General features: G+C 44.7%; 2 protein-coding genes across 2 annotated transcripts in view; both read left to right on the top strand.

Moving 5' to 3' along the window:
- GABARAPL2 (GABA type A receptor associated protein like 2) overlaps positions 1–20,831 on the top strand; it is a 30,824-nt gene extending 9,993 nt beyond the window's left edge. The window contains exons 3-4 of the mRNA XM_050922942.1: positions 13,225–13,397; positions 20,247–20,831. Coding sequence (XP_050778899.1) covers positions 13,225–13,397; positions 20,247–20,337 — 264 coding nt within the window. The 3' untranslated portion in view covers positions 20,338–20,831. The remainder of the gene's footprint in view (positions 1–13,224; positions 13,398–20,246) is intronic.
- The window catches only part of IST1 (IST1 factor associated with ESCRT-III), a 578,781-nt gene that overhangs the window by 28,047 nt on the left and 525,492 nt on the right, over positions 1–25,242 (top strand). The gene's annotated exons all lie outside the window — the stretch shown is intronic.

Below are 25,242 nucleotides of genomic sequence, written 5' to 3' on the forward strand. Positions count from 1 at the left end.
ACCCCTGGAATAGAGTGACCATATGTTGTACTAAGATTCTCCTGCTTTTTTTTTTTTCCCTGTGAGTCAGTATAACTTTTGCCAGCCCATTCATACCCACAAACTTGTTGACATATATCCTAATGTGTACATTGCCACTCGTATTCTACTGACAATTCCTGTAACAGTAGCATCAGGAGAACGGAGTTTCTCAAAACTAAAGCTCATTAAAAACTATCTCCGCTCTACAATGAGTCAGGAACGCTTGACTGGTCTTGCTATTCTTGCGATCGAACAAGACATGACTTTGTCTTTGTCATACGATGACATTATTACTGATTTTGCAGCCAAAAAAGCCAGAAAGATTGCTTTTAATTAAAAACAAATCTTTGTTTCAATACCTCTTCATATAAAATTTCCAATAAAATTTTGATAAATTAAAAAAAATATTATTTGCATCATTCTGTCATATCAGAATTTTTTCTATAGTGCTGCTTCTTTAGTGCTAATCCATCAGCATTACAGTGTGCTTAATTAAGTTAAACTGGTTTTAATAACGTCAATGTGGCAAGTTTTCCAATACTGTAAGCTTATGTTTGTGTTGCTAAGAGCAGATCAGGCACAGGGGCACCAGTTTAATAATCTCGCCTAGGGCACCATAAATCCTAAGGCCGGCCCTGTACCCGCACAAGAAAATTACCCAGAATCCTCCTACTGCAAGACAAGCCCAAGAAAGAAACCAACAGAACTCCACTGGCCATCACATACAGTCCCTAGCTAAAACCTCTCCAATGCATCATCAGTGATCTACAACCCATCCTGGATAATGATCCCTCACTTTCACAGGCCTTGGGAGGTAGGCCAATCCTCACCCACAGCCAGCCCGCCAACCTGAAGCGTATTCTCACCAGCAACTACACACCGCACCATAGTAACTCTAACTCAGGAACCAGTCTGTGCAAACCTCAATGCCAACTCTGGCCACATATCTACACCAGCGACACCATCACAGGACCTAACCAGATCAGCCACACCATCACCGGTTCATTCACCTGCACATCCACCAATGTAATATACGCCATCATATGCCAGCAATGCCCCTCTGCTATGTACATCGGTCAAACTGGACAGTCCCTACAGAAAAGGATAAATGGACACAAATCAGATATTAGGAATGGCGATATACAAAAACCTGTAGAACACCACTTCAGTCTCCCTGGACACACAATAGCAGATTTAAATGTAGCCACCCTGCAGCAAAAAACTTCAGGTCCATACTTCAAAGAAACTGCTGAGCTTCAGGTCATCTGCAAATTGGACACCATCAGCTCAGGATTAAACAAAGACTGTGAATGGCTAGCCAACTACAAAAGCAGTTTCTCCTCCCTTGGTGTTCACACCTCAACTGCTAGAAGAGGGCCTCATCCTCCCTGATTGAACTAACCTAGTTATCTCTTGCCTGATTCTTGCTTGCATATTTATACCTGCCTCTGGAAATTTCCACTACATGCATCCGACGAAGTGGGTATTCACCCACGAAAGCTCATGCTCCAATACGTTTGTTAGTCTGTAAAGGTGCCACAGAACTCTTTGCCCTTCTTATATAAATGACCCCAAGTTCGTACCACAAAATATACCCCAGCTCCTGTTTCAGCATGCCATTTTTTAAAGTAAAATATTCACATGTGAGTTTTAGAGTATTTTGAAAATTATATGCAGCACATTTATGTGAATGGGTGCTGGAATTAGCTGTGTTGAAGCTCAGATGGATGGATATCATCAACTTGGGGTGAAATAGTTACAGTAGTTTGAGCCCTATGGATGTGCAATAAGAATAAGAAAGATCTATATAGATATAGAGGGAACACTTACCTCTTGAGTGCTTACTTGCGGCTGGGGCAATACTACACAGTCTTTCCCAATCCTGGCACCCCTATCAGTTGTTGACCTTAGTTGGCGGGTCTTCAGTGGCTTGGCCTCCAGCTGAGTCACACAGTCAAAATGAACCCCTTCTTGCATAGCTAAGAGTAAAAAAAAAAAAAAAAAAAAAAAACCAAAAACAAAAACAAAAACAAAAAAAAAACCAAAAAAAAAACCCCCCAACATACCAGTCTCTCTGTTCTCAACTAGGGTCTTCAGCTCCAGCTGTGGGCCCTTTGAATTCAGCCCTTCTCTCAGGTTTCTAAATGAGCTCTGTCCCCTTCTTGGGGCTTGGGTTAGACTTGACCACCACTTCATGGTTCACACCACCTTGCCAGTGCAGGAACTCAGGCCCAGCCACTACTCCAGGTATATCCTGGATCCTATAGACAGCAGCCACATACTGCCCTGGAGCACCCACAGAGTCAGCGCCTGTGTCACTACAGCAGCACCACTGCAGTGCTGACCTTGCCAGTCTTGGGCCATAGCTACACTAGCAGTGCTTTACTAGTATAGGAGTACTGGTATACTGTACTGGCAAAGCTGGGTTTTGTAGCAGTATCAGAAACCCTTCCTCCCCCAAACAAAACAAGCTCTAGCAGTAAAAGCTTAGCTTTGACAGTATAACTGTACCTACACTGGTGATATTTGCTGACATAGCTATGTCAGTTTGGAATCACAGCTCTTCATGCATCTGACTGACAATTATGCCAGCAGATGTTTGTAATGTAGATTCATAGATTCTAAAAGGACAGAAGGAACAACTGTGACACTAGTCTTTCATCAGTGATTTAGATAATGACATGAAGAGTGCACATAAAGTTTGCAAATGATACCAAGCTGGGAGGGGTTGCAAGTGCTTTGGAGGATAGGATTAAAATTCAAAATGATCCGGAGAAATGGTCTGAAGTAAATAGGATGAAATTCAATGTGGACAAATGCAAAGTATTCCACTTAGAAAGGACCAATCGGTTGCACAGATACAAAATGGGAAATTACTGGCTAGGAAGGAGTACTGCAGAAAGGGATCTGGGGGTAATAGTGAATCACAAGCTAAATCTGAGTCAGTGTAACACTGTTGAAAATAAATAAAAAGCAGACCTCATTCTGGGATATATTAGCAGGAGTGTTGTAAGCAAGACGCAAGAAGTAATTCTTCTGCTGTACTCCATGCAGATTAGATATCAACTGGAGCATTGTGTCCAGTTCTGGGCACCACATTTCTGAACCATGGAGAACCATGAAGTCCAGAGAAGAGCAACAAAAATGATTAAAACGTCTAAAAAACGTGACCTGTGAGGGAAGATTGAAAAAACGGAGTTTTTTCAGTCTGGAGAAGAGAAGACTGGGGGACAGGGGCAGTGATAACAGTTTTCAAGTACATAAAGGTTATTACGAGGAGGGAGGAAAACAAAAAAACCAAAAACCACACCTGTTCTCTTAACCTCTGAAAATACTACAAGAAGCAATGGGCTTAAATTGCATCAAGGGCAGTTTAGGTAGGACATTAGGAAAAATTTCCTGTCAGCGTAGTTAAGCACTAGAATAAATTGCCCAGGGAGGTTTTGAAGTCTCCATCATAGAATATCAGGGTTGGAAGGGACTTCATGAGGTCATCTAGTCCAACCCCCTGCTCAAAGCAGGGCCAATTCCCAGCTAAATCATCCCAGCCAGGGCTTTGTCAAGTCTGACCTTAAAAACCTCTAAGGAAGGAGATTCCACCACCTCCCTAGGTAACCCATTCCAGTGATTCACCACCCTCCTAGTGAAAATGTTTTTCCTAATACCCAACCTAAACCTCCCCCACTGTAACTTGAGACCATTACTCCTTGTTCTGACATCAGATACCACTGAGAACAGTCTAGATCCATCCTCTTTGGAACTCCCTTTCAGGTATTTGAAAGCAGCTATCAAATCCCCCCTCATTCTTCTCTTCTGCAGACTAAACAATCCCAGTTCCCTCAGCCTCTCCTCATAAGTCATGTGCGCCAGCCCCCTAATCATTTTTGTTGCCTTCCGCTGGACTCTCCATTTTTTCCACATCCTTCTTGTAGTGTGGAGCCCAAAACTGGACACGGTACTCTAGATGAGGCCTCACGAATGTCAAATAGAGGGGAATGATCACGTCCCTCGATCTCCTGGCAATGCCCCTACTTATACAGCCCAAAATGCCATTAGCCTTCTTGGCAACAAGGGCACACTGTTGACTCATATCCAGCTTCTCGTCCACTGTAACACCTAGGTCCTTTTCTGCAGAACTGCTTCCTAGCCATTCGGTCCCTAGTCTAACAGTGAACGGGATTCTTCCACCTTAAGTGCAGGACTCTGCATTCGTCCTTGTTGAACCTCATCAGGTTTCTTTTGGCCCAATCCTCTAATTTGTCTAGGTCCCTCTGTATCCTGTCTACCACTCCTCCAAGTTTAGTGTCATCTGCAAACTTGCTGAGAGTGCAGTCCACGCCATCCTTCAGATCATTAATGAAAATATTGAATAAAACTGGCTCCAGAACCGACCCTGCAGTCTAACCTGCTCTTAAAAATCTCCAAACACCTGTCAGGAATGGTCTAGATAATACTTAGTCCTGCCTTGAGTACAGGGGACTGGATTACGTGACCTCTTGAGGTTCAGTCATATGATTCTATGATCTAGTCTTATCTCCTGCCTAACACAGGCCATAGAATGTCCTCAAAATAATTCCTGTAGACAGCTTCAGCCTTACATTATAACAAGATAGAAGCACTGATATAGTTTACAGGCTTGAAGCCAGCCTTTGCTTAGTCCCAGCTTCCTTATTTATCACTAGCACCTCAGTCTTTTCCAAAACAAATTAGGATAAAAGGTCAGGCTAAGGTTGCAGAGGATATCAGTGGTCAGGTGTAAAGGAGTTTTATCAAATTGCACGAACTTTCTCAGCATACACCCTTACTTATGCTGTGACCATTGGCTCCAGGGAGTAACTACATCACTGAACTCATGATTGTACGTTCGATACACCCTTGGAGACCTGTGCTTACTGAGTAAGAGGAAAGTAAGGGATTGCTATATCAGGTCAGCCCAGTGGTCTAGACCCATATCCTGTCCCTGAGTGACCAGTGGCACATGCTTCAGAAGGTACAAGAAACCCCTTAGTAGACAATTATGGAAAGACATGCCCATAGGGGAAAAGAGCTTTACTTTCTCTAGCCCATTGGTTCCCAACCAGGGGTACACGTACCCCAGAGGGTACATCAGTTCCTCTAGATCAGGGGTCCCCAAAACAGTGCCTGTGGGTGCCATGGCGCCCGCCAGGGTGTCTAAGTGCGCCTGGGTACTGGCCAGCGGATGAGCATCTGCCAAAATGCTGCATCATCCAGAGGCATTGCTGCTAAAATGACACATTTTTGGCGGTGATGCCTCTGGATGATGCAGCTTGTCAGCAGCAATTTGGCAACAATGCCTGTTTACATTACCACATTTCGGCAGATGCTTGTCCGCTGCCACGGTCCTCCGTGGGGCGCCAGAGAAAAAAGGTTGGGGACCACTGCTCTAGATATTTGCCTCGTTTAACAGGCTACATCAAAAGCACTAGCAAAGTCAGTGCAAACTAAAATGTCATACAAGTTATTGTCTGTATATACTATACACTGAAAAGTAAGTACAATAATTATATTCCAGGCAAGTAGGCAGAGCTTCAGAGAGTCTCAATGTGTAGATGAGATGATGCTGTAGAAAGGAGGGGGTTTAGATCAGGGGTGGGAAAACTATGTGGCTCGCAGGACCCTCCTCCCCAGCCCCTGAGTTCCTGGTCCAGGAGGCTACCCCAGCTCCTCCCCTGCTGCTCCCCCTCCTCCGCAGCCTCAGCACACCGCGCTGCCAGCGCAATGCTCTGGGCGGCTGGGTAGCACAGATGCAGAGCCGCAGCCTGAGCCGGGGCTCTGGGCGGCGTGGCTGTAGGGCCGCAAGCCACCGGTGCTGCAGGCAGTGCAGTAAGAGGGCAGGGTAGTTCGAGGTGGTGGTCAGGGGGCAGGGCCATCAGAGGGCGGGTTGAATGGGGCAGGGGTCTGCGGGGGGCAGTCAGGAAGGGGGGGAGTTGGATGCAATGGCAGGGGGCAGTCGGGGCCAGGGGGTGTGGGAGCAGTCAGGGGACAGGGAGTGGTGGATGGGGCAGGAGTCCTGGGGGGCCGGTCAGGGAACAGTGGGGGGGTTGGATGGGTAGGAGTCCCAGGGGAGCTGAGCCATGCCTGGCTGTTTGGGGAGGCACAGCCTCCTGTAACCAGCCCTCCATTCAAATTTTGGAAACCCGATGTGTCCCTCAGGCTAAAAAGTTTGCCCGCCCCTGGTTTAGATTTATTAGGAACTGGGGAAACTTTTGGGATAGGGGGAAGCCTGTACAGGAAGGATGGGCTCCACCTAAACCGAAGTGGATCCAGACTGCTGGCACTTAACATTAAAGAGGCTGCAGAACAGTTTTTAAACTAAGAGATGGGGGAAAGCCGATTGCTGCAGAGGAGCATGTGGATCGGTCAGAGACTTCTCTCAGAAGAGAGCCTATTGATAAGAGATTCTCTAGGTTTTAGTCAGGAGGAGAGGATGGAAGAGAATGAAGTATGGGCCAGATCAGATGAGAAACATTCACAAAAAATCTGACACATCAGAAAAGTGCAGACAAACAGTGAGAAGTTTTTAAAGTGCTTGTACACAAGTGCTGGAAGTCTAAATAATAAGATGGATGAACTGGAGTGCCTTGTGTTAAAGGAGGATATTGATATAATAGGCATCATAGAAACCTGGTGGAGTGGGGATAATCATTCTGGGGTACAAAATCAGGTCATGTGCAGGGGGATGGAAAGAGATGTGACTCTATATGTGAAAGAAAATATAGAATCAAATGAAGTAAAAATCTTAAAATGAATCCACATGTTCCATAGAATCTCTATGGATAGTAATTCCGTACTCTAATAAGAATATAACCGTAGGGATCTATTATCAACCACCTGACCAGGACAGTGATAGTGATGTTGAAATGCTAAGGGAGATTAGAGAAGGTATGAAAATAAAGAACTCAGTAATAGTGGGGGATTTCAATTATCCCCATATGACTGGGTACATATCACCTCAGGACAAAAATGCAGAGACAAAATTTCTCAATACTTTACACGACTGCTTCTTGGAGCAACTGGTACAGGAACCCACAAAGGGCCAGGCAATTCTCAATTTAGTCCTGAATGGAGCACAGGATCTGGTCCAAGAGGTATCTTTAACAGGACTTCTTGGAAATAGTGACCATAATATAACAACATTCCTGTGGTGGGAAAAACACCTCAACACTGTGGCCTTTAATTTCAGAAAGGGGAACTGTAACTAATCTTATTTTTGCAAACAGAAATTAAAACAACAAGGAGTCTGATGGCACCTTAACGACTAACAGATTTATTTGGGCATAAGCTTTCGTGGGTAAAACACCTCACTTCTTCAGATGCATCTGTTCATAATCTGACCTGTTCATTATGATTGCAGCACCTCCTTTGTCAGCCCCTTTGATTATAACGTCAGAGTTGTTTGAGGCTGTGGATGGCATTGCATTCTGTATGGCTGAGGTTATGGGGCAAGTAATGCTGTTTGTTCACAATTTCAAACTGTGCACATCTGCAGAAGCACTCTATGTAGAGGTCCAGTCTGTCATTTCAACCGTCAGGAGGAGTCCATGCAGAGTTCTTCTTGTAGTATTGGTAGGAGGGTTCCTGTGGGTCAGTGCACTGTTCAGTGTTGTGTTGAAAATATTCCTTGAGTCAGAGACAACGAAAGTAAGCTTCCGTCTGAAGAAGTGAGGTTTTTCACCCACAAAAGCTTATGCCCAAATAAATCTGTTAGTCTTTAAAGTGCCACCAGACTCTTTGATGTTTTTGTGAATACAGACTAACATGGCTACCCCCCTGATACTTGATACCATGCAAGAAATTAAAAGGTACAGTGACTAGAGTGAAATCCCTGCAAGCTGCATGGACACTTTTCAAAGACACCATAATAGAGGCCCAACTTAAATGTATACCCCAAATTAAAAAACACAGTAAAAGAACTAAAAGAGCCATGGTGGCTTAACCATGTAAAAGAAGCAGTGAGATAAAAAGCCATCTTTTTAAAAGTGGAAGTCAGACCCTACTGAGGTAAATAGAAAGGACCATAAACACTGCCAAATTAAGTGTAAAAATGTAATAAGAAAAGCCAGAAAACAAGTTTTAAGAACAGCTAGCCAAAAACTCAAAACCTAATAACAAAAAGTACATTAGAAGCAGGAAGCCTGCTAAACAACCAGTGGGGACCCAGGATGATCGAGATATAAAAAGGAGCACTTAAAGACTATAAAGTCATTGCGGAGAAACTAAATGAATTCTTTGCTTCAGTCTTCATGGCTGAGGATGTTAGGGAGATTCCCAAACCTGAGCCGTCCTTTGTAGGTGACAAATTTGAGGAACTCACAGATTGGAGTATCACTAGAGAAAGTTTTGGAATTAATTGATAAACTTTACAGTAACAAGTCATTGGGACCAGATGGCATTCACCCAAGAGTTCTGAAAGAACTCAATGTGAAATTGCAGAACTATTAACTATGGTTTGTAACCTGTCCTTTAAATCAGCTTCTGTACCCAATGACTGGAAGTTAGCTAATGTAACGCTAATATTTAAAAAGGGCTTTAGAGGTGATCCAGCAATTACAGACCGGTAAGTCTAATGTCGGTATCAGGCAAATTAGTTGAAACAATAGTAAAGAATAAAATTGTCAGACACATAGAAGAACAAATTGTTGGGCAAAAGTCAACATGGTTTCTGTAAAGGGAAATCATGTCTTACTAATCTATTAGAGTTCTTTGAAGGGGTCAAATAAACATGTGGACAAGGGGGAATCCAGTGGACATAGTGTACTTAGATTTCCAGAAAGCCTTTGACAAGGTCCCTCAAAGGCTCTTACGTAAATTAAGTTGTCATGGGATAAGAGAGAAGATCCTTTCATGGATTGAGAACTGATTAAAAGACAGGGAACAAAGGGTAGGAATAAATGGTACATTTTCAGAATGGAGAGAGGTAACTAGTGGTGTTCCCTAAAGGTCAGTCCTAGGACCAATCCTATTCAACTTATTCATAAATGATCTGGAGAAAGGGGTAAATAGTGAGGTGGCAAAGTTTGCGAATGATACTAAACTGCTCAAGATAGTTAAGACCAAAGCAGACTGTGAAGAACTTCAAAAAGATCTCACAAAACTAAGTGATTGGGCAACAAAAGGGCAGTAGTCCCCAATCTTTTTCGTCTGGCGCCCACGGAGGACCATGGTGGCAGACGAGCATCTGCTGAAATTTCGCATTGCTGCTGAAATACCACTGACAAGTATCATCCAGAGGCGTCGCTGCTGAAATACCACTGAAAATCGGTGGCATTTTGGCAGCAATGCCTCTGGATGATGCTACTTGTCAGCGGCATTTAGGCAGTTGCTCGTCCGCTGGCCAGTATGCGAGCACACTTAAATGCCCCGGCGGGCGCCATAGTGCCCATGGACACCAAGTTGGGGACCCCTGAATTAGGGGTTTGGAACAGGTCCCATCTGAGGAGATATTAAAGAGGTTAGGACTTTTCAGCTTGGAAAGGAGGAGACTAAGGGGGGATATGATAGAGGTATATAAAATCATGAGTGGCGTGGAGAAAATGAATGAGGAAAAGTTAGTTACTTGTTCCCATAATATAAGAACTAGGGGCCACTAAATGAAATTAATAGGCAGCAGGTTTAAAACAAATAAAAAGAAGTAGTTCTTCACACAGCACACAGTCAGCCTGTGGAACTCCTTGCCTGAGGATGTTGTGAAGGCTAGGACTAGAATAGCTTTTATAGACTCATAGACTCTAGGACAGGAAGGGACCTCGAGAGGTCATCGAGTCCAGTCCCCTGCCCTCATGGCAGGACCAAATACTGTCTAGACCATCCCTAATAGACATTTATCTAACCTACTCTTAAATATCTCCAGAGATGGAGATTCCACAACTTCCCTAGGCAATCTATTCCAGTGTTTAACTACCCTGACAGTTAGGAACTTTTTCCTAATGTCCAACCTAAATCTCCCTTGCTGCAGTTTAAGCCCATTGCTTCTTGTTCTATCGTTGGAGGCTAAGGTGAACAAGTTTCCTCCCTCCTCCTGATGACACCCTTTTAGATACCTGAAAACTGCTATCATGTCCCCTCTCAGTCTTCTCTTTTCCAAACTAAACAAACCCAATTCCTTCAGCCTTCCTTCATAGGTCATGTTCTCAAGACCTTTAATCATTCTTGTTGCTCTTCTCTGGACCCTCTCCAATTTCTCCACATCTTTCTTGAAATGCGGTGCCCAGAACTGGACATAATACTCCAGTTGAGGCCTAACCAGCGCAGAGTAAAGCAGAAGAATGACTTCTCGTGTCTTGTTTACAACACACCTGTTAATGCATCCCAGAATCATGTTTGCTTTTTTTGCAACAGTATCACACTGTTGACTCATATTAAGCTTGTGGTCTACTATGACCCCTAGATCTCTTTCTGCCATACTCCTTCCTAGACAGTCTCTTCCCATTCTGTATGTGTGAAACTGATTGTTCCTTCCTAAGTGGAGCACTTTGCATTTATCTTTATTGAACTTCATCCTGTTTACCTCAGACCATTTCTCCAATTTGTCCAGATCATTTTGAATTTTGACCCTGTCCTCCAAAGCAGTTGCAATCCCTCCCAGTTTGGTATCGTCCGCAAACTTAATAAGCGTACTTTCTATGCCAACATCTAAATCGTTGATGAAGATATTGAACAGAACCGGTCCCAAAACAGACCCCTGCGGAACCCCACTTGTTATACCTTTCCAGCAGGATTGGGAGCCATTAACAACTACTCTCTGAGTACGGTTATCCAGCCAGTTATGCACCCAGCTTATAGTAGCCCCATCTAAATTGTACTTTCCTAGTTTATCTATAAGAATATCATGCGAGACCGTATCAAATGCCTTACTAAAGTCTAGGTATATCACATCCACCGCTTCTCCCTTATCCACAAGGCTCGTTATCCTATCAAAGAACGCTATCAGATTAGTTTGACACGATTTGTTCTTTACAAATCCATGCTGGCTATTCCCTATCACCTTACCACCTTCCAAGTGTTTGCAGATGATTTCTTTGATTACCTGCTCCATTATCTTCCCTGACACAGAAGTTAAACTAACTGGTGTGTAGTTTCCTGGGTTGTTTTTATTTCCCTTTTTATAGATGGGCACTATATTTGCCCCCTTCCAGTCTTCTGGAATCTCCCCCGTCTCCCATGATTTCCCAAAGATAATAGCTAGAGGCTCAGATACCTTTTCTATTAACTCCTTGAGTATTCTAGGATGCATTTCATCAGGCCCTGGTGACTTGCAGGCATCTAACTTTTCTAAGTGATTTTTTACTTGCTCTTTCCTTATTTTCTCTTCTAAACCTACCCTCTTCCCGTAAGCATTCACTATACTAGACATTCCTTCAGATTTCTCAGTGAAGACTGAAACAAAGAAGTCATTGAGCATCTCTGCCATTTCCAAGTCTCCCGTTACTGTTTCCCCCTCCTCATTGAGCAGTGGGCCTACCCTGTCCTTAGTCTTCCTCTTGCTTCTAATGTATTGATAAAAAGTCTTCTTGTTTCCCTTTATTCCCATAGCTAGTTTGAGTTCATTTTGTGCCTTTGCTTTTCTAATCTTGCCTCTGCATTCCTGTGTTATTTGCCTATATTCATCCTTCGTGATCTGACCTAGTTTCCATTTTTTATATGACGCCTTTTTATTTTGTAGGTCACGCAAGATCTCAAGGGTAAGCCAAGGTGGTCTTTTGCCACATTTTCTATCTTTCCTAACCATCGGAATAACTTGCTTTTGGGCCCTTAATAGCGTCCCTTTGAAAAACTGCCAACTTTCCTCAGTTGTTTTTCCCCTCAGTCTTAATTCCCATGGGACCTTGCCTGTCAGCTCTCTGAGCTTACCAAAATCTGCCTTCCTGAAATCCATTGTCTCTATTCTGCTGTACTCCCTTCTACCCTTCCTTAGAATTGCAAATTCTATGATTTCATGATCACTTTCACCCAAGCTTCCTTCTACTTTCAAATTCTCAACAAGTTCCTCCTTATTTATTAAAATCAAGTCTAGAACAGCTTCCCCCCTAGCAGCTTCTTGAACTTTCTGAAATAAAAAGTTGTCTGCAATGCAGTCCAGGAACTTATTGGATAGTCTGTGCCCCGCGGTGTTATTTTCCCAACATATATCTGGATAGTTGAAGTCCCCCATCACCACCAAATCTTGGGCTTTGGATGATTTTGTTAGTTGTTTGAAAAAAGCCTCATCCACCTCTTCCGCCTGATTAGGTGGCCTGTAGTAGACTCCCAGCACGACATCACCTGTGTTTTTTACCCCTTTTAGCCTAACCCAGAGACTCTCCACACTTCCGTCTCCTATGTCCATCTCCACCTCAGTCCAAGTGTGTACATTTTTAATATATAAGGCAACACCTCCTCCCTTTTTCCCCTGTCTATCCTTCCTGAGCAAACTATACCCATCCACACCAACATTCCAGTCGTGTGTATTTTAAAAGAGAACTAGATAAATTCATGGAGGTTAAGTCCATTAATGGCTATTAGCCAGGATGGGTAAGGAATGGTGTCCCTAGCATCTGTTTATCAGAGGATGGAGATGGATGGCGGGAGACAGATCACTTGATCATTGCCTGTTAGGTTCACTCCCTCTGGGGCACCTGGCATTGGCCACTGTCAGTAGACAGGATACCGGGCTAGATAGACCTTTGATCTGACCCAGTACGGCTTTCAGAGCTGGACTCCTGGCCAGCAGCCAGCACTCTCCAGCTCTGAAGGCAGTGCTGCTGCCAGAAGCAGCACAGAAGTAAGGGTTGCTGTACCACAAAACCACCCCCCTTTACCCCATCCCCACACACTAACTTTGCAGGAGTCCCCCCCACTCCTTTTTGGGTCAGGACCCCTACAGTTACAACACTGAAATTTCAGATTTAAATAGCTGAAATCATGAATTTTACAATTTTTAAAATCCTATGACTGTGAAACTGACCGAAGTGGACTGTGAATTTGGTAGGGCCCTACTTATGCATACTAACATTTTGTTTTCTGTTTTGACTGCTGCATATTGAGCAGAGTTTTTTGAGCTGTCTAGAGGGATGGATGGATTCATTTCACTTTCTGTTCGACATCCACCTGCCCATAGTATTGTAAGCCTGTCCTAGCAAGAGAGAGAATAGTCTGTCTAGATCCACCCAGCAAAGCCTCATCTTTCTGTCTATGCTTTAATAGGTCATTGTGGAAAAGGTCTCAGGCTCTCAGATTGTTGACATTGATAAGAGGAAGTATCTGGTTCCGTCTGACATCACTGTGGCCCAATTCATGTGGATCATCAGGAAGAGGATTCAACTGCCATCTGAGAAAGCAATATTCCTCTTTGTAGACAAGACTGTTCCACAGTCCAGGTGAGAGGCCATTAGACTGGAATTTGTGTGCATTTCACTAAAGATACATAAGCTCAGTGGTGCAAGTATGGTGGTCTGGTCCAGTCCGCCATACCAGTAAGATATTTATAACTGGTACTCTGTTCCAGAAAGACACAGGAGGCCACCAGGTGGCCCCATGCCAGCAGCTCCTCTGGCACAGCTGTACTACCCCAGCCATTCCATGCAGTTGCAATTCCTGTCTGGGGTCTGTACAGCAGCTCCATCAGAGGACAGGGCTGGGAGTGGTACAAGTGCACTGGAGGAGTGGCCCCATGTTCTGCTCTTTTCACTACTGCAGTTCCAGAGAGCCCTGCAGTTCAGAAGTCTCTGGTGCAGTAGGAGAACAGAGCCCCTTCCCCCTCCTGTCCGTCTCCCCCCGGTAATGTGGGATGGATCATGGGGAGGGGACAGAGAGAGTGCAGGGGCCCCGAGCTGGGAGGGGAGAAAAAAATCATTTGATGGAGGTCACATGCCCCCCCTTTGTGTCCCTCCCATGAGGGCAGCATACCGGTAAGAAATTAATTCTACTTGCACCACTGCATAAGCCTGATGGACCACGTTCTGCTAAGATATTAGTGTTAACCCCTCAAATGATATACTGAGGAGCAGCTCACTGAGGAAGTAAAAGAAGACTGGTTGGCTATTTTAGTATCATCATTGCTCTTATTTTTCTCATTTTATTTAAATGCTGGCAAAATACAAACCCCCAGCTTATTTATAAGAATAAGCTGGAAGAAAAGATGATTGTAAAGCAACTCAGTTGTGACATACATCAGGGAAGGATGGTGGGAAAGGTTATTGAGATGCTATGTAGGAGTCTGAGACATAGATGGTGAACTTCTTGCCAAGAAAGCAAGTTTAACAAAGTTAAACTTCAGCAAGAGTTCAGGAATCATTTTAATGTCTAGAGGAGAGGGTCACTAAAATCCTCTTAGACTTTAATTTCTTTGGGACAAGTACTGTGCTTATTCTATGTTCTCCACAGCACCAAGCATGATACCAACAGTTCTATTGAGAATGTTAAGGTTGCATGATTAAATGCTCAAAAGTGAATACTATAGTCAGGATTCTTGGAACAACCCTTAAATCTGCCCCCTGGTATGTATTACTAATCAGATAGCCACCTACTTTCTTAAATATAGTACTGAATTATAATTTTGTAGGGTGCAAAGTGAATGAAAGGAATGGCCCCTTGTCTTATTCACTGTGCATTTTATATAGAAATAAGTTTTATTGGCTGGCGTACACAGAATACATTACATAAGAATGGCCGTACTGGGTCAGACCAAAGGTCCATCTAGCCCAGTATTCTGTCTACCAACAGTGGCCAGTGCCAGGTCCCCAAGAGGGAGTGGACCTAACAGGCAATGATCAAGTGATCTCTCTCCTGCCATCCATCTCCCCCTCTGACAAACAGAGTCAAGGGACACCATTCCTTACCCCATCCTGGCTAATAGCCATTAATGGACTTAACTTCCATTAATTTATCCAGTTCTCATTTAAAAGTTCTTATAGTCCTAGCCTTCACAACCTCCTCAGGTAAGGAGTTCCACAAGTTGACTATGCGCTGTGTGAAGAAGAATTTCCTTTTATTTGTTTTAAACCTGCTGCCTATTAATTTCATTTGGTGACTCCTAGTTCTTGTATTATGGGAATAAGGAAATAACTTTTCCTTATCTACTTTCTCCACATCACTCATGATACATTGTAGTAGCAGATACTACATAGGCGTCAAAGTTTGTAGCAGAAGCTATACTGCATTATTTGAGAAAAGGCATTACTTGATGTTTGAATGCTTAAAACCGTGCAACCTTAATGATCTCTTCAGAGAATCTGCAAAGGATTTTAAAAAATTGCATTTGTGGGTCCCTCTTTTGCTGCTTTATTGTGTATGAGGCCTGAAAGGGATTTTTTTTTCCTTCCTGCATGGTTACTCAAGTCTGATCTTCCTGGTATTGCAGTAACACCTCTTTAGTTGTGTATCTCAAACATGAGTTGTGAACTTTCACATAGAATATCATGTTAACTAGATGGACAGGAATGTTGAATCTTTAACAGCAGCATCTTTTTGCTCAAATATTAACAAAAAACAAGGTTTAACTAGAGGGTCAGACACTTCCTTGCTTCTGTAGGTTGAGCTCATTACATATGGCAGGGGGCTCCTTGTATTCCTCTTTTTCCCCACATGCTTCCTCTGTGCCAGCCTGCTACTCCTGTTTAAAGGATTCACTGCAACCAACCCCCTGTGATGGCCCCAGCATCTTCCCCTTACCTTAGGGATGAAGTCTTTCTTGAGTCCCTGTAGCCAGCCAGGAGCATCATCCTTACTTCCCTCACTCCAGTGAGCAACCGATCTGCTGTGCTCTGTTCTGGCCAGCAGCTCCTTTTATATGAGCCTGCTGGGATCTGACTGGCTGCTTCCGTACAGTCTCTCTCTGCAGCCTGGAGGACTCACCTCTACTGCTCTTTCTTGGAACAGGGTGTGGTAGAGCTGTGAAGCCTCCAGCAGGGGGCCTCAAGGCCTGGTACACCCCATCACATCCCCTTATTCACATCTCTCCCCATGCCAGGGTTCCAATTCTCCCTCCATGCTAGGAGCTTTGTGTGCACCCCTACTACCTCCCCATTCTCAGTTTCCCCCCACTATTCTTCTTTCTTTTCTTTCTTTTTCTGAGTGTCAACATGTTGAAACTGTGGGAGGATGGGCAGAGTTAAAATGAGCGGTATTAGACTGGAATGTGTTACTGGCCGCCTCAACTGATTTCTTGATTTTTAGACAATTACAGTGGTGGTTGAAGCTGCTGGTTCTACTAACCAGATGCCAGAGGCTCACATGTCCTCCATTTCCCCCTTCCTGTTTTCTACTTCCCACTAAAATGAACAAGGTTCTGCCCATTGTTGCACAGAACATTCCTTGAGACGTTATTGATGGGATGTGGCATTCAGGAGTCATAGTGTTATCTTCAAACAGAGAAATGCTGTCAAGTGAGTGTAAGGCTTCGCACACTCAGCCAAACAGCTTCACTGAAAATCCATTCCCCCCCTAAGCTATTCATCTCTTGTGCTAACACAATTTCACAGTGCCTCAGGCTGCCTGCAGGGGCACAAAGCTGACTGTCCAATTTAAACAACAAACAGGAAATAAAACCTGTTTTTTGACAAATATTTCAGGCCATTATACATCATAAAGCAGCAAGGTTTTATGGAAGTTTTTGGAAAGTTTAGGGGACAATTTCCTGGTCCAAGTGCTGGAGGAACCAACTAGGGGCATAGCTCTTCTTGACCTGCTGCTCGCAAACAGAGAAGAGTTAGTAGGGGAAGCAAAAGTGGATAGGAACCTGGGAGGCAGTGACCATGAGATGGTAGAGTTCAGAATCCTTACACAAGGAAGAAAGGAGAGCAGCAGAATACAGACCCTGGACTTCAGAAAAGCAGACTTTGACTCCCTCAGGGAGCTGATGGGCAGGATCCCCTGGGAAAATAACATGAAGGGGAAAGGAGTCCAAGAGAGCTGGCTGTATTTTAAAGAATCCTTATTGAGGTTGCAGGAAAAAAACATCCCAATGTGTAGGAAGAATAGTAAATATTGCAGGCGACCAGCTTGGCTTAACAGTGAAATCCTTGCTGATCTTAAACACAAAAAAGAAACTTACAAGAAGTGGAAGATTGGACAAATGACCAGAGAGGAGTATAAAAATATTGCTCAGGCATGCAGGAGTGAAATCAGGAAGGCAAAATTACACTTGGAGTTGCAGCTAGCAAGAGATGTTAAGACTAACAAGAAGGGTTTCTTCACATATGTTAGCAACAAAAGGAAAGTCAAGGAAAGTGTGGGCCCCTTACTGAATGAGGGAGGCAACCTAGTGACAGAGGATGTGGAAAAAGCTAAATGTACTCAATGATTTTTTGCCTCTGTCTTCACAAACAAGGTCAGCTCCCAGACTGCTGCACTGGGCAGCACAGTATGGGGAGAAGGTGACCAGCCCTCTGTGGAGAAAGAAGTGGTTCGGGACTGTTTAGAAAACTGGACGAGCACAAGTCCGTGGGGCCGGATGCGCTGCATCCGAGGGTGCTAAAGGAGTTGGCAGATGTGATTGCAGAGCCATTGGCCATTATCTTTGAAAACTCATGGTGAACGGGGAGGTACCGGATGACTGGAAAAAGGCTACTGTAGTGCCCATCTTTAAAAAAAGGAAGGAGGAGGATCCGGAGAACTGCAGGCCAGTCAGCCACACCTCAGTCCTTGGAAAAATCATGGAGCAGGTCTTCAAGGAATCAATTCTGAAGCACTTAGAGGAGAGGAAAGTGATCAGGAACAGACAGCGTGGATTCACCAAGGGCAAGTCATGCCTGTCAAACCTAATTGCCTTCTATGAGGCAATAACTGGGTCTGTGGATGAGGGGAAAGCAGTGGATGTGTTATTCCTTGACTTTAGCAAAGCTTTTGATACGGTCTCCCACAGTATTCTTGCCAACAAGTTGAAGAAGTATGGGCTGGATGAATGGACTATAAGGTGGATAGAAAGCTGGCTAGATCGTCAGGCTCAACGGGTAGTGTTCAACAGCTCCATGTCTAGTTGGCAGCCAGTTTCAAGTGAAGTGCCCCAAGGGTCGGTCCTGGAGCCGGTTTTGTTCAATATCTTCATTAATGATCTGGAGGATGGCGTGGACTGCACTCTCAGCAAGTTTGCAGATGATACTAAACTTGGAAGAGTGGTAGATACACTGGAGGGTAAGTATAGGATACAGAGGGACCTAGACAAATTAGAGGACTGGGCCAAAAGAAACCTGATGAGGTTCAACAAGGACAAGTGCAGAGTCCTGCACTTAGGACGCAAGAATCCCATTCACTGTTACAGACTAGGGACCGAATGGCTAGGAAGCAGTTCTGCAGAAAAGGACCTAGGTGTTACAGTGGACGAGAAGCTGGATATGAGTCAACAGTGTGCCCTTGTTGCCAAGAAGGCTAACGGCATTGGGGCTATATAAGTAGGGGCATTGCCAGGAGATCGAGGGACATGATCATTCCCCTCTATTCAACATTGGTGAGGCCTCATCTGGAGTACTGTGTCCAGTTTTCGGCCCCACACTACAAGAAGGATGTGGAAAAATTGGAAAGAGTCCAGCGGAGGGCAACAAAAATGATTAGGGGGCTGGAGCACATGACTTATGAGGAGGCTGAGGGAACTGGGATTGTTTAGTCTGCAGAAGAGAAGCATGAGGGGGGATTTGATAGCTGCTTTCAAATACCTGAAAGGGAGTTCCAAAGAGGATGGATCTAGACTGTTCTCAGTGGTACCGATGAGAGAACAAGGAGTAATGGTCTCAAGTTGCAGTGGGGGAGGTTTAGGTTGGATATTAGGAAAAACTTTTTCACGCAGAGTGGTGAAGCACTGGAATGGGTTACCTAGGGAGGTGATGGAATCTCCTTCCTTAGAGGTTTTTAAGGTCAGGCTTGACAAAGCCCTGGCTGGGATGATTTAGTTGGGAATTGGTCCTGCTTTGAGCAGGGGGTTGGACTAGATGACCTCCTGAGATCCCTTCCAACCCTGATATTCTATGATACTGTGATAAGAGGTCACAGGACTTTTTGTTTTTATTTTAAAGATCACTTAATATTCAACAAACACCTACAAAATGTCATTAAACACAAAGTTGCAGCGTCTGGAACTATTTGGATAGACAGCACTGGAGCAGCCTGTTCTATACAAGGCACACACTTAGGACAATGGCATGTAGGGAATGCTTTTACCTCACTGTACAATTAATGAGACGTGACTACTACAGACATCATTGCATACTTTACACCGCAGCAAATGAGGCAGAGAATAATAGAAGCCTTACCTTCTTCAGTGTACCCTCCAGCAGATTAATTCCGTCATATGCAGTGAAGTTAACCACACTCGCATGCTGAGTGCAACCTCCCTTTGTTTGGAATGTTGGTATTTCCAAAATGCTGGAACTGCATAAAACGAGTCTAAAGACTTCATCACATGGTCAAATCAAAACTTATTTTCACATGGACACTCAAAGGCCTTGCTTGTCAATGAGGATAATTTTCCTGCCAAATTTAAACTTGCTACTCACAGGCATATTAGGGCAAGAGATACTCAGATTAGTCCCTTTTTATTTTATCATAGGGAAGGTGTCCATCCCCCCAACCTCTCATTTAAAGTGGTTGAATTTGAAATATTTTTTGCACAAACTTTCAGAATAAATTCATCTTTGGATAGAGACTGGGCCTTGAAAATTAGTCCAGTGGGTTATGAACTGAACACTGTAATGGGGAAGGGGAGTTAAAAATGAAAATGTTCACACAATCTTAATTATAGATGGTGATGGTGCTTCAGCTACAACAACAGGAGTGAGCTATTGAGGTTCTGATCCCACTAAAAGTGATGACATCCCAAGACTTCAGCTTCAATACTTCTAGACTGGAAACATACCAGTGCATTAGGCTTCAAACAGCATCTACTAAAATCAACGTTTGTGAAATGCATTTGTGTAGATCCACAAACTTAACAGTAAAAATCCAAGCATTTTGCAAATTCACAGAAATTATTTATGAATGCCAGTCCTAGAACATCTGGATTCAGGAGCAACCAGGTATATTGGTCATGACTACGGGATGTGGATGCCTGCTGTGTCTCTCTGGAATCAATAGCATTTCAGATACTCTCATTCATGTATTTAAATTTACACTTCCAGTCTAGAGCTTTGTTTTTCATGGTATCCTCTTCTCTCTGTTTGCCGTACAGTAATTGTTACCATATGCAGCTCTGCTGCCTTGAGCAACTTCTCATTGTGTTTTCTTTTCCCTTGTTCAAGCCTAACTATGGGACAGCTTTATGAGAAGGAGAAGGATGAGGATGGATTCTTATATGTGGCCTACAGTGGAGAAAACACATTTGGCTTCTGAATGCTGGTGTCTGGCTGCTGCACCATCCTGCTATGTATCTTGTAAATAGCCAATTGTTTTCAGTTATGACACCCACAGAGGTTTCTCCCATACACATCATGCATTTGTAACTGGATTAATTTCCTAATATATTGATGTCTTGTTTTATTAGACTGGTAAATTATCAGGGGTTTTTCCTTTATTGTGCATTGTCCTCATAGCTGTAAGTTCCCAGAGCCTCACCCCTCTGGAACACATATTTAATGACATTGTTTATATATTGATGCAAAGTAGTTGGGCTACTAAAACATGAAAAAGAGGAACATACATTTATTCTGGATTTAGGTTGAGGTGTTAGCTTGACAAGAATTAAAATATTAATTATTCTTAGGAACACTGGCTTCACTAGGTTATTCTAAGCAGTAGCAAGATGCTTATCATATTGAACTAAGTTAATGTTCCTCTTTCTGAATTCCATTAAGGAATAACTACAATAAAAATTCCTCCCACACACATGTTGTTGTGTGGCCAATGTCCTTTCTTGACCTTAATTTTGGCCAGCAAGTGGTGCGTGTCAAGATTCTACAGTGAGGGAGCACACAGATGCACATAAAAGGAGGAAACAAGGCTCTGTCCTTGGGGACCAAACCACCATGGCTGAAGCAGCCAGTCCTCATTAGGAGAGGAGCCAAGAGTTGCCAATGGGACCCAGCTCTCAGTCCAAGGATGTTGGGGAGGAGGGAACTGGATAATGGGATTGCGTATATGGGGAAGAGCTGACAGTCAAGATACTGGATGACACATGCAAGGGCAAAAGAGGACCAGGCAGCAAAGGAGTAGGAGAGAATAATACACTAGGCAGGAGATGGAGATTAAATGAAGAGCAAAAAGAGACTGTAGAACTAATTTTTTCAAAATCAATAATTGCACAGAAGACAGTTAAATATATAAACCCTGTTCCAGGTAAGCAATTGCTGCTGCTATTGCATGACTCTGAATGGGAAGCAGCATATTCCCAAGACAATCCTTCTATTCTTTTAAGTAGAAGAGGTCCAGATTGGAATTAGTAGAGATGGGACAAGCCAGGGCAAACATTGGTGAGAGAAGGTGATATACGCTTACAAGAAGTTTCAGTCCCGCAGTGGTTTTCAACTTATTTACCATTGTGGGCCGCCTCCAGTACCACGTGTATGGTTCTGAAGATGTCACATGGGCTGCAGCTCTGTGCTTATTGGGCTGCAAGTGGCCCGCAGGGGACAGGTTGAGAACCACTGCTTTACTTCATGAAAATTAAAAGTCACTCTAAATTCATGATTGGAAAATAGGTATAGTCACATCACGATCCTCAATGGGGTGGAGGTGTTGATAAGGGTTGGGGCAGTCAGGGGACAGGTAGAGGGTAGGATCCTGGGGGGGCAGTCAGGGAACAAGGAGCAAGGGGGTTGGAGATTCTGAGGGGGGCAGTCACCCAGCCCTCGGCCCTGAGCAACCCCCCCTCCACACACACACAACCCTCTGCCCTGCATTCCCCAAGGCACCTGCCCTGGGCTCTGTACCTCCCTCATACACACCCCGACCTCTGCTTGACTTCACCCCCCCCCCAAACCTAGCCCTGACTCTGGCACCCCCCCACATACCCAGGCCCCCCTCTGCCCAGACACGTGCACCCCTCTCATATGCCCCCACCCTCTGCCCTGACTCTTGCACACACACACCCACATCCCCACCCTCACCACCAACTGGGAGCTCCTGCATTCACCCCCCCTCCATTCTCATCTGCACCCTTTGCATCATATGGGAGCTGCCCAGGTAAGTGCCCCACACCTGAACCTCCTGCCCCACCCAGAGCTCCCTCTCTCATTCTAGCTCCTGGCCAGACCCTTCACCCCCAGCCCTGTGCACTCCCACCCTCAGCTCAGTGCAGAGAGAGGAAGAGAACTGGCCAGAACCAGGGAGAAGGTAGGTACCCACTGTATGTAGGCAGGGCCGGGACCCCAGACCAGCAGCGGGCTGAGCGGGTCTGGCAGCCAAGATCCCTGCTGGCAGGAGCCAGCGGATGGAACCCCTGAGCGGCAGTGGGCTGAGCTGCTCAGCCCGCTGCCGGTCTGGGGTCCTGGCTGCCAGCCCCACACAGCCCGCTGCCAGTCTGGGGTTCGGGCTGCCGGACCCTTGCCAGCCAGGGTCCTGGCTACAGGCCCCGCTCAGTCCACTGCCAGCCTAGGTGAACAGAACCCCGGGCCAGCAGTGTAAGATCAACATTTTAATTTAATTTTAAATGAAGCTTCTTAAACATTTTGAAAACCTTGTTTATTTTACAATACAACACTAGTTTAGTTATACAATATATAGACTTATAGAGAGACCTTCTAGAAACATTAAAATGTATTACCAGCACGCAAAACCTTAAATTAGAGTGAATAAATGAAGACTCGGCACAGCACTTGTGAAAGGTTGCTGACCCCTGGTGTAGCACGTGCTCCCTGCATCTTAGTTCAGTGCTGTAGCAGTTAAGGTCCTGTCGTCATTTCCACTGTGAACCCTCTTTTTTCATGAGTTAACACTCATCTATGTTTGTTTTGGGCAGAAACTTGGCATAGCAAGGCTCTGCCTGGAGGGACTTTCTGGTCCTTGTTATCAAAACTTGGAAGGAAGGAAATACAATTAGCTGCTTTTTTTTGTATCCTTTACCATTATAAAGGAGTTTTGTATCCTATAAACTGAAACGCTGCACCATTTGTCCATAGGTAGCCTAGTTAGGACATAAATTGAAGCAGATGATTATATAATTCAGAAACATGATTCACTGGTTTATCACTTAGCCCTCCCTGAAAATTTTAAATACATCCTACTAATACACAGGCACAGCTACTCAAACCTTGACAGGAATAAACTTTAACCACAATAACATGACAGGCTGAAATGACTCTGGAATTTCCTTCATGAATATCTGAAAAACAAGTGATGACTTTATTTCTTCTAACATTAGCTCATACATTACTGGCCAGTCTAGACTCAGCAGCCCGGAGTCATGCAGAAAGAACTGCACAAGAAAGACTGCAGCAAAGGAATGAGACAGGGCTCCATAAAGGTCCTTTTATATTGTATCAAGAGGTGGATACATGTTGCTTGGCAGCACACCAGAACGAGTGATTTTTTTCTTACTGCACATCCCTGCTTTTGGTAGAACCATTCTCACTTATAAAATGGAAAAAAATGACTGAGCCAGGATGTTTGACTCCCAGGACTCCTTTCCCCACCCTATTCCCTCTTTTAACCCTTCAGTATTGGCAGTGGCAGCTCAGCTTATGCACTGGAGAATGCAGAAAGGGTGTAAAACAAGAACTTTTTCAGAGACTTACTTCAAGCCCCATCCCCTCCCTCACGCCTGGGGCTCTTCTCTCCACCCTGTTCGCCCCTTTGCCAGGGTCTCCCATGCCAGGAACTGTGTGCGCCTCTATTCCCTACTTCCTCCATTCTCCCCTGCCAGCAGGGGCTGTCCCATCTCCCCATGTTACATGCACTGTATACACCCCCTTCCCTGGGTTCTCTATGCCCTGCTGAGGTTGTATGCACCCCCCAATTCCCCAACATGCCAGGGGTTCTGTGTGCACACATTCCATTCCTCCCCCCACTTATTCGCCATTCTTTCCTTTCTATTTCAGGATGTCAACATTTTAAACTGTATTGGCAGGATAGACAGTACTGAGGGTGCTGTTATGGGGAAATGTCATCATGGTTCTCTTAACTGGTTCTGTGAGCTATAGCTAATTACAGAGAAGCGTTAAGCTGATAGCTCTGTTAACCAAATGCCACAAGACTCTTTCCCCCTCCCCTTTGTCACCAAAATCAGTAGGGATCTATCCCCCAGCCTCAACAAATTACCTAAAATTTTGGAGCTGATCGGATGTGATGTTCAACCTTTTCTCTCTTTCATGAGGAAAAAAATCCCATTAAATTGAGTGACAAGGGATATGAGGGTATATCTTTTATTAGACCAACTTCTGTTGGTGAAAGAAACGAGCTTCCAAGTTCCTCTTTCACCAACAGAAGTTGATCTAATAAAAGATACTCCCTCATCCCCCTTGTCTCTAATATCCTGGGACCAACATTCCTGCAACAACACTGCAAACACTAAATTGTGTATAAGGCTTCACAAGCTCAGCCACAGAGTCTTTCAAGTGCTGTTTTGTTTGGTGTTTTAATTATTGCCCTCTGGCGTGGGTTCACTAACAACTCATCTAGGCTGCAGCATGTCTGACTCTCATTGTCCCCAGGCAAGGCACCAGGGTTTCTGACGCCCTAGGCGGACGGCCATTTTGCCGCCCCCCGCAGCCCCGGTGGACCTACCGCAGTGATGCTGGCGGGCGGTCCGCTGGTCTAAAGGCTCCGGTGGACCTGCCACAGGCGTGACTGCGGTAGGTCCGCCAGACCCTTTAGACCAGCGCACCGTCTGCTGAAATGACTGTGGCAGCTCCACTGGAGCCTTTCCAGCAGCAGACCGTCCGCCGGCATGACTGCGGTAGGTCCACCGGACCTGTGTGCCGCCCCCCCCAGCAAAATAGTGCCCCTCAAAAATTCTGGCGCCCTAGGCCATTGCCTAGGTCGCCTAAATGGTAGCACCGGCCCTGATTGTCCCCATCCCAAAAGTGAGGTTAATGACACTGAGCAGAAGCCTCAAAGCTGCTGGCTCCCCCGCCACACCTTAGTAGAAGCAGGCACACTAGCTCATTGTACAAAGGCACAAGGAAACATCCCAGAGCCAATCGCCCTGTGAATAGCCAGGCTGAAAGCTTAGGAAAGAGTTAAAAAATCCTACATGTCCCAAATGCTGATCTAAAAGCTAGACTGACTGCAGTATAACTAGCCTTATACAACTTGTTCTAACATTACAGCTGGAGAGGAAATGGAAACATTCCAGTCTGGTTT

This window comes from Gopherus flavomarginatus, chromosome 14 (assembly GCF_025201925.1).
Source record: "Gopherus flavomarginatus isolate rGopFla2 chromosome 14, rGopFla2.mat.asm, whole genome shotgun sequence".
Lineage (NCBI taxonomy): Eukaryota > Metazoa > Chordata > Testudines > Testudinidae > Gopherus > Gopherus flavomarginatus.